The sequence below is a fragment of the Solea senegalensis genome, linkage group LG3 (genome assembly GCF_019176455.1).
Source record: "Solea senegalensis isolate Sse05_10M linkage group LG3, IFAPA_SoseM_1, whole genome shotgun sequence".
NCBI classification, from domain to species: Eukaryota; Metazoa; Chordata; class Actinopteri; order Pleuronectiformes; family Soleidae; genus Solea; species Solea senegalensis.
The window spans coordinates 4,519,185-4,533,972 of NC_058023.1; the positions used below are offsets into that span (position 1 = coordinate 4,519,185).

A 14,788-nucleotide genomic window follows, 5' to 3' on the forward strand; every position below is an offset into this window, starting at 1 on the left:
GATTTGAATATTGTCAATTGTTTTGCTCCGTATGACAAATAAATCATTAACACTGGTGAATTTTTGGTTTGCGATAAAACAAGACATTTGAGAACGTCGTCATTTCCAGTCTGGTGAACACTTTTTAACATTTTCCATTTTCCAGACGAAACGAGTACTCAAAAGTCCAATTAATGGAGGAAATACTCTTTATCTTTATTATGAAAAATAATCGTTAGCTGCAGCCGTAGTTAACGTTATAACTTGACGCCAAAGTCTTGCTATTAATCCACTTTTTACTTAATACAACTCGACAATACACCTTGAAAACCCAGTAGCTTTAAAAAAAAATATGCAGCCTAGAAGCGCATTAGACAGTTTGAAGTAGTTACAGAAATGTCTAATAGAGGGTGCTGTGAGACCAGCTTGGACCCACAACCAGAGTCATATATTAAACGGTCCATCTTAGGGTTTTATGAATCGATGTATCAGAAAAATTTTAACTCAACCCCAAATTTTACACACATAAAAATTAGCTTTTGATTTCAGATTTCATCATATATTTATACCATTCTCCAGATCTTGGCTGCTGGACAGGAAGGTAGCATCATCTCATAGCTTTGTGTTGTTTTTTATTATTATTATTTGTGAGTCAGCAGACTGTCAGTCACATCACCAACTTCTCTCCTGAGAGTCACGCACAACTGGCAGGGCATAGCAGGAGACGCTCACCTCCAATTTCCTCCCTAAAAAAAAGGAAAAGCTTTATTTTTGGTTCACCTTCGAGGCAAACTCACACATAATACACTGTCTGACACAATGCACTGCTCGGCACTTTGCACAGGTAATGAGAAGCGTGGAGAAGCAGGTGTTTAGGTGTCGTGGTCCAGGAGGTCACGGGTGAAATAGTGTCGGAGAGAAACCTTGGCTCAAACTTTTTTAATGAGGAATGATTGATGCCATTTTAACTCCAAACTGCACATGATATTGTTTTTTTTAAAAACTGAGCATTTTCATGGCAACTCTGCTGGCCACAAAAAAGTTCCATTGAATAGAAGTCAATGGGAAAATATATAGTATAAAATAGTATAAACAGAGATTTGAGTGGTCATCAAAACTAGAAACACACTATATAAATATAGACCATTTAATAGTCTCAATTGCTAGTTTAACGTCTGTTGGTCCATTAAAAGGAGAAAAAGAGGACGATGTCGTGATTGACAGCTGGTCTTGTCCAATAGGAGCCTCTGAACTTCATCATGTCGCCGGTCAAATTGTGATTTTGGAGACTTCAAAGTGGGACTTAAGATTCTTATGCGTGACACTGAGATTAAAATGCATTTTCTGCTTTTTATTTACATTTTTAAAGTCTGTCCTCAGTGATCGATTGGATTATTTTCATTCCTACAGTACAACCCAATATTTCTGACGACCATCAGCATCGTATCTCCTCATACCTCGTTTGAACGGACTCGAAAGTAAAGCAGTAGCAGAACAGAAAACGTTGTATTCAGCCCAACACGCTGTTGTTGTTGTTCTAGTTTTTTGGGGTTTTTTTCCCCTCATTTAATAGTCGACAATCAATCCGTAATTAGAACATCCTAATCATCATTAACTGCAGTTGTGCTTTTGTTGGTGAAACTCACAGCTGGGCAGCAGCTGGTGACATCGAGGAATGTCAGCGTTACTCTGATCGCTCCTCCTGAGGGAGATTCCCAATCAATGTCCTCGGGGCCTCAGCACTCTCCAACACTCAGTGTGTGTGTAAACTTGTATTTGTACTCTTTTTAGGACCTTTTCTGGCATAAACACTGTCCTACACGGGACCAGTGGTCCTCATGGAGACCAAAACCTGGTCCAAATGAGGCAGAACCTTGTTTTTTAGGGTAAGGCATTGACTGGTTCTGGTAAACAGGGTTCCCTTGAAATCACTGACTGAGTTCCCCACGGGTCCTTGAAATCCTTGAAATTTGAAGGCCCTTCAAAGCGGGCGAAGCAGCCCTGCCATCGTAAGCTGTGTCAGCACATTTGGTCCTTAAATTTTAGGGAATTGGTCCTGGAAATTCCTTGAATTTTTAACCTGGGTTAGGGATGTAAATCCAGGGTTTTAACAGAATAACTGTGTAGTTATTCTGTGTGGTGTTTCTACATTACACCACTCACTTGTAAAAGACTCGAAATCCCGCTGTCATGCAAAGGTCCGGCTTGTGCAGCTTCACCTTGTCTTTATTTACGCGCCTCGACTCCAACTTCTCTCCTCGTCGTCTTCTTCTGCACCCTGTGCTTGTATATTTACAGCGGCGCGCTCGCTTCCATTTGCAGCTTATTTATGAGCGCGGTGCCTGGAGTCAGAGTGTTCTGGGAATACGAATTTCACCAGGTTGTGTTTTTTTTTTCTCTTGAAGACAAGGGAGAACGTATAAATATGATTCAACGGAAACAAACTCCAGGATTTCTGCATTCTCTGTGTTGTGCGTTATTCAGTGTGGTGAAGAAACACTGGCGGCGATGCTGCTTAAGTGCCGTTGTTTTCATGTTGATATGCGGTTTCCATAGGTTTCCATTGAAACGTGTATCACAATTAAAGCGAATTTCCAAAGAATAAAGAAATACTGGAAGAAACTGTGGCAAGGGGGAGTTCCAGCCATCGTTCAAGCCTTTCCAGGACGTCACAATTTATAGTTATCTGACATAAAGTAAAGTGTGTTTGGAGTTTTATCTCAGTTTTATCATGAATATCTTGGCCAAAAATTCATGATATGAAATCGTCATATATCATGAGCGGGACACACAGTCCAGATTATGACTTGGAAACACACATTTTAGCTGTGTGTGGATGTTAGCAGACAGCTAAACTAGCACTTTTGGGCTAAGCTAAGCTACGCTAATGAAACTCTAGATTTTTTTGCTGCAGAATTAATCTTCTTGGTTGGAAAGACAGTTGAGGTAATTTTCCCGTCATTTGTTGAATTAGTTGTTTAATCAAGAAATGCTAAAAAAAAAAAAAAAAATGCTATTAAAATTTATTAGCTAATTACCTCGAGAGGATTTGGTTTATGTTGCCTGTCTGAACAGGCCCTTTGATGTTTTTAAATCATTACACTTTGTCTCTGTGTGTGTGTGCGTCGCGTTTGCCTGTGAATAAAAGTTAATTAAAACGGGTGTCAACATGCTAGCGTGAGACGGCGTTTGTAAAAATGAGCTCGCCAAAATCTTTTTCCAGTGTCGTGATGCAGCGGGAGTCTAATGGCCCAATTTCACTGAAGAAATTGACTTAAATTTAGTTGTTTTTGGGGAGACATTGCAGTTTATGTGAAGTGCTGTTTAATCCACAACCCATAATCTCTCCAGTTCCTGACAGCGTGGCCCTTGGGAAGAGGTGGTGTCGTCGCTGGCTGCTTTAAAGCAACGCTCCAGAGAGAGATTCTGTAGATGCTGCTTTTGAGCAAATGTAATACAATTTGTGCTATTTATTTATTTTTTCAAAACTAAGACGTGGTGATTCCTTTTGGAGCGAAATGCAGCGAGGCAAAGAAATGCTGGGCCCTGTAATGAAACATTTACAAATGACTCCCAAGATGAGACGAATATGAATAATTTAAGTGAAACCACAGTTTCACTGTGCCTCAAAATTGACGACAATATACAGGAAGGAAGAAGTCTTTGAAAGTTTGTGAAGTTGAAAGTAATAAATTCAAATGAAAATCACACAAGTGTGTGTGAACTTGTATTTCTTCTGGTGTAAGCTCTGACCTTAGAAGGACCAGTAGTCCTCATGGAGACCAAAATCTGGTTCTAATGACCCAGAACCTAATTTTTTGAGGAACTGGTTCGGTTTAGGACTTTGAAGAGATTTGAATTGTGGTCAGGTTAAAGTAAGGCTTCGGTTAGGTTAACAGGGTTCCCACGTGTGCTTGAAATCCTTTAAAGTTTGTGAATTAAGGCCCTTGAAAGTTTTTGAGTTGGCTTGAATTTTGTGTAAGAAAGAAAGTCTCCCTAACTCTTTGGCTCACCAAAGAAAATTACAAAGACTGCCGTGATGAGGCAAGACAAGGACAATCATTCGGTGCTTGAATTTGAGTAAATTGGACAGTCTTTGAATTTGATGTCAACCAAGGTTTGGGAATCCTGACTGTCCTGGAACGATTGAAGATTTACAAATGACTTCCAAATGAAAATGTGAAGAAGAATATGATTTATGCAAATAAATAAAAGAAGGATATATAAACGACAATTTGACTGTGTGTGTTAAATAATTCCACAAAAATATACCTTGGAAATCAGTGTTGTACCTGCAACCAGGCTCCCTCCTATTGGACGACACCAGCTGTCAATCACACCTGTGTCCACTTTGTTGTTTATTTTCCTTTTAAGTTGGAATAGACTTAATAAAAATGGACAGTATATTGCATTAACTTATTATATCTACTGAATTCTGTTGCCTCAGGCCAATATATATGTTTTATATATATATGGAGCGAGATTCTGTGAGTACACATTCTTTTTGTCTTTCATGCTGGACGACTTGACTGCAGGTCAACTCAATGCTATGCGTTCTCCTGTTGCTATGGCAACTGACGGGTTAATCTTTGGCTTCTTGTTTGATGTGGATTCCCCTTTTTTTATCTGTAACTTTTATTGTACTTGTGTCGTCTTTCATTGTGCAGCTCTTTGCTCAGTTGCAGTTGTTGCAGTTTTTATGGATCAAGGCTCGCGAGGCCTTTTGTCCGCTGGACGTGAATAAAATATAACGTTCGGCTGAGGTAGAAAACGCATCACAACATTTTTGACCTCTTTGAAGAGAAATCGGTGGAAACATTTTCTCTTTTTTGGAGGAAAAAAAAAAACATCAAATGAGTTCAGTTTTCACGGTTTTGTTTGTGTTTTTCTCTCACAAGTGAAACATGAAAAGCAACTTTGCTTAATTAACTCTGTTTTATATGTATTTTTAATCCTTGAAAAAGGTGCGAAACACGTCGCGTGACCTTCAGTGGACGTCGTCTGTTCTGCGGGAGAGTTAATATATAAGTAGAAAGTGAGATAATTAAATGATCTCAGTGTAATCGGGTTGAAAGTCCATTTGGTATTCTGTCCACGTTACGTCTTTAGATTAAGTTGCACTTGAATCGGGTCCAGTACATTAAAGTTTAAACCTCGTTATTGTTTCATCTTGAATTCAGAAAGATAGCTTTCACTGTGCGGCTGAGGCAGTGATTGGATTCATTCATTACTGAAATCATAAATCATTAATGTACTTATGATATTGAAGGTACAGGCAGGGACATTAAAGGGATGGTTTATGGATTTTGGTAAAAGAGATGTGGGCTTCAATTTACGCCAGAAACACCACGATACAATATCACGATATTTGGATCATGATACGATAATATCTCTATGTTGCAAAATACTATATAATCTGTGAAAATCCATCTTTTGAAATATGTATATACCCTAAATTATGGATGGGAATCGCCAGAGACACCACAATACGATATTAGCACGATATTGAAATACTGGGTATTTGCGAAATTGTACATATACTGTATATATACTACTTTTTACGCTAAGCCACAAAATGTCCAATTGGAACATCAATTAAAAAATTACTTTATACACACAAAAATCGAGTTTTTGGTCGGTATCGCACACAAAAAAGTGGTATCGGTTTGTGATATCGTGCCATCCATCCTTCGTTCTTAACCACTATTATCTAACATATCGGTTAAGATAAATGCTACGTGTTGTCTTCAAATCCACAAATAATAATAAATGTCACCACCTTTACTCGTCATAGTTGAGCCCGCCGCAAAGACCAGAGACGAGCTTGACCGAAACCTGCAGGTTCACACTTTTATCCCATGATTTAATAGAGACTTCTGCTTCCGCTGAACGTTCCAAGGACCGTAGATCTGAAATCTAGTCTTTGATCACAGACAGTAAATCCACTTGATGTGGCGATGTGGAGGTTTGTACAAGTGTGTGGTGTCTTTGTTGCTGAGGATTTGTCGCTCTTGTGAGATCAATAAGGATTCGTTGTTGTCGACGATAAGACACAGTGGAGTTATTGTCCTTGTCTCCTGAAGGACAAGTAGTGAACAGGCTCTTGAATATCAATGTTCGTTCACAAACTCAGACTCTTTTTTATAAGCATATTGTAATCTTCTAATTTCTCAATTACTTCAGAAAGAAAGGTTAAAGTCAAACCAGGTTTTGAAGCGAGAACTTTCCAAAATCTAAAATCTATTTGGAAGTATTTTCAAAAACAGACTTCTCCAAGAATCTTCTTCTTGTTCTCTCATTTTTCATTTCTCATTTATATAGTGGTTATGGCTGGCGAGTTCATCATTTTTCAAATCACACTTTAATGCAAAACAGTTTTATAACACAGGGGCTTTTACTTTGTCGTTGGTTTTTATCTCCCTATTTCAGTGTCAGAGATTGTTTACCTATCGTATTCAAATTATAGTTATTTCATTTTCTATTATAAATGTATTTGCATTATAGAGGCAGTTCATTTTAGGTGCAGAGCAGTCAATATTTCGATTGTATACGAAGCAGTCTCCAGTCATGACGTCATCATGAGACTCTAAACTCCCATTTAGAAGCCTCGAGATTCACAGTCTGGTGTTTTGCAAACTGACGTTTGTGCTTTAGGGGTTGTTTTCTTCTAAATGGGAACAATATTGACGCCACGTTATCTTGGAGAAGACCTCAAATTAGTAATTGAGGAAAATGTTTACTGACCTTATAATTATAATTTACCCATAAGCAACCAGCAGAGTCGCCCCCCTGGTGGCTCTTTTATATATATTGGTACTACCAGGTTGCATTCTTTGTGATGATTCAGAAAACTTCTGTTATAATATTGTATTGCATCACTGTGTCTTCATGAAATATAGAGTATTTTATGATGCTGACCCATGTTGTTTTCCCTTCTCTTTCTCTTCTCCTTTGTTTATTGCTGTTGTTCAGGAGTTCGCCGCACTGACCAAGGAACTGAATGCCTGCAGGGAGCAGCTGCTGGAGAAGGAGGAGGAGATCTCGGAGCTCAAAGCGGAGAGGAACAACACGAGGGTGAGCGCGCATGTTTGCACGCCGCACCGTCAACAAAGAACCAACTGAACTGTTCATGAAACTTTCAAATGATTAACTAGCTAATGATTTAGCTGATAGTTAGCTCTGCTAACTTTGGTTGCAGTAAATAGAGTAGCTTTTGACGTAGCTAACTTGTATTACAGGAGGTTAACTAGCTGTTGACACTGCTAACTTGCAATGCAGCTAATGGTGTAGCTTATTTTCATCGTAGCTAATAAAGTAGCTGTTGATATTGGTATCTTGTGTCACAGCTGACATTTCCAACGTGTGTTGTCGCTTATAGTGAAGCTAATGACATAGCTAATTTGGATTGCAGCTGTGCTAATTTCATTTAATTAATTTAGCCAGCTGATTACCTAGCTATTAACATTCCTAACGTTAGTCGCTGCTAATAATATAGCTAATTGCTATAATGTTGAACATTTTTCAACATTTCCTGACATTTTACGGACCAGCGAGTACTTGATCAATCAAGAAAGTAATCGGCAGATCAGTCGATGATGAAAATAATCGTTAGTTGCCGCCCCACTGCCATTGCTATCTTGCATTGCAGCTGTTTTGACATTCTCATCCAGAAATGAAGATTACAATGACACATCCATCCCTGATGTCAAACTTGTGCTCTTCAAATGCCACGAGTTTTACAGCCTTGCCCCACATTTTCTGTGTCGGCTCCCAAGAAAAAAAAAAAAAAAGAGAGAATGAAAATCAAAAAAAGTGCTGCACACACAGTGATAGACGGCATCCAGAGGAAGCTTAAGATAATCTGACGGGCTACGGTTTGAAGGCTGCAGACACACTGGAGCAGCCGTGCACAATGTAATGCCCGGACATAACTCATCAGCTCCCCACATCCTGCCTCAACGTTCTCACTCTTATTTTACAACTTTACATGGATGGCTGCTCACCAGTGAAACGTCCAAATTGCACTGTTGCCCCACAGTGACTCTTCAAAGTATATATTTTTAAACTAAAGACATTCACAGGACCAGCTTCATGTTGTAGTGCTGACGTCCTGTTTCTTCAATTACTTCTTTTGGGTTTTTTTTGGTGGCAGTAAAGCACACATTGCTGTTCTGCTGTTCCATCCCAGCGCTGATTAAGCCTGGATAGTTTCTTTTTTAACCGATGGATGGAGGCCGATGTCGGCAGAACGGCGACTTTGAAAAGGAGAGATGAGGCGCAAGGAAGAAACCCAGACGGACAATTTTCACTCTGTCACTTTATTATCACCTCTAATCCACAGATGGGCAATCACCGAGGAAACTTTAATTAAGCTGTAATGTAAGTTTTTGACACTAGTTGGGTTTTGATGCTCTAATATTAAAGCTGGGGTCTACTTGTTTGGAAAAGTAAGCAATAACGGGCTAACACTGCCAGATTAGGTAAATGGGGATGAGTGTCTTCGTAATTAAAGAATTTTTTATGATGACCATTTATTTACATTGCAAATAAGATTTAATGGCAGGATCTGTAAGAGTGGAAAAACTAGCAATAGCAGGCTACACTCCCACTCCCACCGCTCATCCCCTAATGGCACTTTTCCAAGCTAAAGTTCTAGCACTACTCGGTTTGACTCTATTCTACTTGTTTTTTGCTTTTCCATCATTGATAGTATAGGTGCTACCTGGTGTTTTTTTAGTACATGCCCTGTTGAGGTTCCGAGCGAGTTGAGCCGATACTAAAACGTGATGTCAACAGACTGCCGGCCGCTGACTGGTCAGAGAGTGTCGTCACCGGAAGACTCACGAGAGCGACGTCAATAGCTAGTCAATCAACTGAAACTCGAGTTAGCAAAGCTATCAGCTAAGTTATAAGCTGCAGTCCAAATTAGCAATGCCATTAGTTGCGAATAAAGTGAGGAATGTTAAATGCCAAACTGCAGATCAGTTAAAAAGACTTTTAAAATCCCTGAAAACATGCGTTAATCTCCAACATTTAGCAAAAAGTCAGAGGAATCTGGTGCATTTAGCGACAGCACTGCCGAAAGCCGATGACATAGGAAATACAGGTTGACTTTGTTTGGGAGAATCACCAGAGACAAGTGATGTGCAGGTTCAGATTCATAGACTCAGTGAACTGTGAAAGGAAGACGGAAATAGTCGCTGCATCTCATCAGAGTGTTGATCTTTGCATCCTGGAGGCATAACTGACGGCAGAGCTCAGAGTAAAGACTCTGATTCTCTGATTGATTCAGCTGTGGGCTGTTTGTGTTTAATGTTCTGGAGGATGTACTTGTACATATGTAGACACGATGGCCGCCGGTGCCGACGAGGCCCTCGGAGACGACTGTCTCAGGAAAGACAAGAGAAAGGACGACCCTCTCGAATGAGACAGAGCGTCGTCCTTTCTCTTGTCTGCCTGATAAAGTCTGCACGGCACTCCGGCAGACATTTCCCTCCTGTAGAGAATTTCCTCACTTCCACCTGTGAAAATGTTTGGAAATGTCTCATCATGGGTTTTACTTTTAAAAATGTGTTGGACTGTGTTCCGGTTTCTCTCAAATCCTTTGCCATTTTCTTTCGAACTCGAGCTAAAAATGTGTGATCCCTCCTCAGCTGCTGCTGGAACATCTGGAGTGCCTGGTGTCCAGACACGAGCGGTCGCTTCGCATGACAGTGGTCAAGCGTCAGGCTCAGTCTCCGTCAGGAGTGTCCAGTGAAGTCGAGGTCCTCAAAGCACTCAAGTCCTTGTTCGAACACCACAAAGCCCTCGACGAGAAGGTAAGTCTGTCCGACTCACTGTACATGCCACACGAACATCACTTGTACATTATGGTTCTAGCGCTTGTTGTGTTACCCGTCTGTGTGTGCTGAGTGCTGTCCGCCAAGTTGTAGAACCCGAAATACTTGCAGATGCGTGGTTGTGTGCACAAAGGACAGATTTGTTTGCACATATGTTCTCTGTTTTCCAAACAAAACAACAAACGCCGTCTTATTTTTCTGATGAACCACGCTGGTATTACTTCAGATAGTCTGATGCTCTTCTAGGCTGTATATTTTGGGCTCAAACTGGTTGGAAGTTTTGTGTACAACTACAGTGTTTTGTTTTTGTTTTTTTAATATAACTTTTTGTTTTCCTTCACTTTATACACAATTTTAACATGTCAGATATTGAACTTTATTCTTTAAAAATGGGCAAAAGCACTGAGTCATTGGACATTTTCTGGTCCTTTTTATGGTTAAAATAAGAAAAAGTCCAGGCACACATTTTGAGCCTTTTTGACGAACTTCTAAACATTTGACATACTAATATTTTACTACTAAGTTTAATATATCTAGTAAAGGTCATTATGGGATTTGCTGTGGTCCCTTTGGTCAGAGTAGCTGATATGTTTTATTTTTTTTATTTTGGCCGATTTTCTTCTCCCTCTGATGAAACATGATTATCATAAACTATACACAACATTCCTTAATTTAAACACTTATTGAACAACACCCATATGGTCTACCTCTCTAATCTGCATTTTGTGACTGTACTTTTATTTTTTTGAATGAAAACAAATCATGTATAAACTTTGCATAGTAAATACAACAAGCATCAAAAGCGTCAATATGATCATCAATATAAGCAGCTGAGCTTACACGAACAGAAGCGGGGTGTGGAGACGTGGAAGTGATTGCTCCATCACAGTCACAGGACGAGTGTCCTCTGAGATCCTTCTCCGACGTGAAGGAGAGGAGGAGAGCGTCGGAATATGAAAACGTTCTCCCGGCAACTGATGCTTTTAAAAGCAATCAAAGCCTCACAACGCTACTTCGGTGCAAAGTGTTTTTCGTGCAGGAAGAGAAAGGAAGAGAGGACAGCGCTTTCTGTCTTTCTTTCTTGTTTTTAGTAGGTGTCATTTCCTCCCAGGTGAAAAAGATCCCCAGAGCTTTTGCAGAAACTGTTGGGAAATGTGATTCAGCAGAATGTACTTTTATAAGCAAGTCGTGACGAGTGTTTTGTTGTTTTTTCAGGTACGGGAGAGACTACGGGTGTCACTGGAGAGGGTGTCCGTCTTGGAGGAGGAGCTTACAGCAGCCAATCAGGAGGTAGGAAGCCACTTCTGTCACGTTGCAAGCCCAGTGTGTTCTGTATGTGTGGATAGTAATAATGATAATAAAATGTATTTGTATAGCGCCGTTCATACAAGGTAGTGCTTTGCAATAAAAGATAAAGCAAATACAGCAATAAAAAACAACACAGGGGAAAAGTCTGAAGTCAAAAAGTAAAAAAAAACTGTTTTAACTTTGAAAGATGCAAATAAAACAGTAAAATAAAATACGGGGTGGAATAAAATAGGAAAAGGTTTGAGTCGAGAGGTTAAAAACCCAGTTTTAACTTTAAAATAAACTAAAAACGCAAATAAAACAAAGTAATAATGTATGCCAAAAATATAGTACAAAAATCAGGAACCCAAAGAAAGTAATTAGCTTTGAAATTTGGTGCCAAATAATGTTAATATTGACAGTAATAATAAAATAAATAAAAATAAAAAATTTTTTTTATGAAGAACTGCGCTGTGTGTAGAAAACAAAACTGGCAACATTAACGCGGCCAATTAATGATTTAAAGCAACGTTAATTGGCCGTGGAACTAAACTGTGACACCCAGGAGTATGTGCTGCTCGTGAACACAGACTCCAAAGTGTCTGAAAATGTGTCCATAACCGCGTTCAGACGTGCACAACATCTCTGTAAAGAGAGTCGCGTGCCACCAACGTCATGTGACCAGAAGAAGAGTAAGGAATCCATCCATCCATCCGTCCCTGTCTGTCTGTCAATCTGCAGTGTTTGTAGATTGTTAAAAAGCTGTGATATCGGCACCAGACCTGGAAAAAGTGGTCAGAAAAGCGGCCACTCTTCCTCCTTCATCCTCCAACTTCCTGACTCCTCAGGGCAGCAGAAGTGGCCGAGCAGCTCTGTGGCTGCAGATGGGCTTGTTTCAGCTGAGAGGAAAATAAAACACACACACACACACACACACACGCATAACAAAATTCACCCTCAGGCTGGCACTTCACAGCCTGTCAGACATGCCGGTGTGACACGACACTCAGGTCCACAGGAGGAGTCAGTGAGGAGGAGGGGAGAGGTTGGGAGGTCTGTGGACGGAGAGGGCGAGCGGACAGAGTGTGTCTTTAATGAGAAGCTGGTCAAAGTGTAACTGACAAGGTGTAGAGGGGTGAAGGAGACGGGAGAGCGGCGAGTGTGTCTTCTCAGACAAACTCTAACGATGTGTTCAGGTGTTTGAAGGAGATGCTTGTGGACTCAATCCAAGACGGGGGTGGAAAGGTGTAAGATCTTAATGTGACAGACAGCTCACTCTTGGTTTTTTTTTTCCTGGACAAAAATCTTTCTTGGTTGCCTGACAGATGACAGATTCTCTCACATCACACACACACACACACACATACACGAGCCAAGGTTGGAAAGACAATAGAGCGCGCCGGCGAGGCCCGTCCTACCGTAAAATGGTTAACACCACACCTGTCAGAGCGGAGCGCAGATGAGTGATTAGGCTGCGCGGCAGCGGCGGCAGAGGCAGTTAAACTCGGCTCTGCCGGATAGAAATGTCCGCACGCCAGAGGCTCCGGGGAGGACGGCCAGCTGACCGGTAATTGATTTGGAAACGAAGCGCTGGAATGAGTCGCCCCCCCCCGTGAGGGTTTGGACAACACGATCATGGCCGATGAAATCAGCGGCCTTTGACCTGCTGCAGTCACATGTGTTTAAGTGACTGTGGCATTTAGACTGAGCTGGAATCTGTGAGAGGATAAACAGTTGTTTTGCTGTGTATTTATATACGAGACAACGGACGCTGGTGGTTATTATTACGACATATTGTGAAAAACGTCAAGCTGAGTTTAGCAAAACTATAAAAATATAACAAGTTTAGCACGATATTACGTCATCATCATATTTACATCCATGTTTCCATCTGTCCATCCGTCTGCCATCTATCCGTCCATCTGTCCAACCGTCTATACGTCGTTCCGTTTGTCACCCATAGATCGGTCCGTCCTTCTGTCATCATCCGTCCAACCATCTGTCCGTTTTTTCACCTGTCCAGTCACCCGTCCATCCTTATACCATACATTTACCTTGTTCCTAAACGATACAAAACAGGAAATGTTTAAATTGCAAAAACTTGTGGCAACATGTGGCACCAGAGACTTTCATGCCCCCCCCCAGCTCTCACCTTGACAACATCAATTCTCTCCATCATCATCCTTGCGTTCCTTCAATCTCTCCTTCATCACATGACTGCAGACAGTCCCTCTGAGCACAGCGGTGCTACACAACGATAAGGAAATCACAATGCTCCTCGTCGGCTGCCTTTGATGAGAGGTAAATCAACAACATCCAAAAAGAAATAATAATAATCGCCGTGTTCTTTTTGCGTCTGGCAAACTTGTGCCTTGTCTGTAATTTTGTAATTTCAGAGCTGGAGACGCATGTGTGCTCTGTTCCATTTATGATGAGACGCTGCCTTTGTGCCACAGATGGTGCCGGTGTTTGATCTCTGGCGTGGAGACGTTCAAAAAATCCCACAATATTGGCAGAAAAGCACAAAGAAATTGTTATTTTTATTTGAAAATAAGGATCCAGGCTGTTGATGGCTGTAGAATTACACTCGAAAACTTAACGTCAGGTGCTTAGTTCTCTAGCTATAGGGGCCATTAAAAAAAGTTACACTTTCTACTTTTAGGACAAAAATGTCCCCTCCATAAAATGCTTTGAAATAATGTAATATTTGATAATATTAATGTACAATATATTGATATAGCTTTTTAACATCAGGATTAATCATAACTATCAAATGTTAATTTACTTTTAGTTTTTAATGCCAGATTTTTAGTGTAAATACATACATTTTATGTATCTTTTTTGAGTAGTGCAGGTAATAAAAGCAGAATACATCTTTATTTTCTGGAACACCATTTTTAATCATGACTAAAAAAGATTTGTAGATTAGGAGAAGAATTAGCACACTGAAGTGAGGAGTGTGATGCCGCCCAGATGCTGCCCTCCAGGCTCACACACGGGGTCAGTGTGACTGTCAGATTTACTGTAGAACGTTCCACAGCTGCTCTGAGGAGGAAGTTGACACTTTCTCACATTGTGGAGACTCTTGTTTTGGAAAGTGCAGGTGGCACCGCAGAGTCTCGGAGAGAAAGACTGTTAAATCACGCGCTGCCGCCGCTGAGACGCAACATTAATTATTGCTGTTGTCCATCACTCACGTGACAGGTTTATGACTCGGGGACAGTTGTTTTAAGGAGGTGAAATGAGGCACGACATCCACGGGACGTGATGATTGCAGTGATTGCAAACGCAGCTCGCGCGTATACGGCGTGAGAAATTCCTACTGAGCTACAAACTGTAAATTAGTGATATTGCATAAGAAGGACGAACGTGACGGTATGGATGAAGGCTGCAGTAACGTATCGATGATTTTTCTTTGCATGTGAAAACTCCCTTTATTGTTTTTTGTGTCGTGCAGATTGTGGCCTTACGGGAACAGAATGCTCACATCCAGAGGAAAGTGGCGTCTGGAGATGGAAGCGAGGACCTGCTGGACGGCACTGAAGCTCAGCAGAAGGTCCACAACAAGGTGAGGCCATGATTAGTTGTAAAACAGAAGGAAAACGATCAGGAATTAAAGTCAGTTAATATCAGGCAAAACATGAGGAAACAGTAAAATATGGGCCGGACAAACCCAGATTATG

At 40.7% G+C, this 14,788-nt stretch overlaps 1 protein-coding gene across 4 annotated transcripts in view; it reads left to right on the top strand.

The window, feature by feature from the left end:
* Positions 1–14,788, top strand: part of LOC122766580 (liprin-alpha-2-like) — a 138,521-nt gene that overhangs the window by 102,136 nt on the left and 21,597 nt on the right. For all 4 annotated transcript variants that reach the window (XM_044021560.1, XM_044021561.1, XM_044021562.1 and 1 more), the window contains 4 exons: positions 6,952–7,053; positions 9,633–9,797; positions 11,034–11,108; positions 14,563–14,673. In XM_044021560.1, coding sequence (XP_043877495.1) covers positions 6,952–7,053; positions 9,633–9,797; positions 11,034–11,108; positions 14,563–14,673 — 453 coding nt within the window. The remainder of the gene's footprint in view (positions 1–6,951; positions 7,054–9,632; positions 9,798–11,033; positions 11,109–14,562; positions 14,674–14,788) is intronic.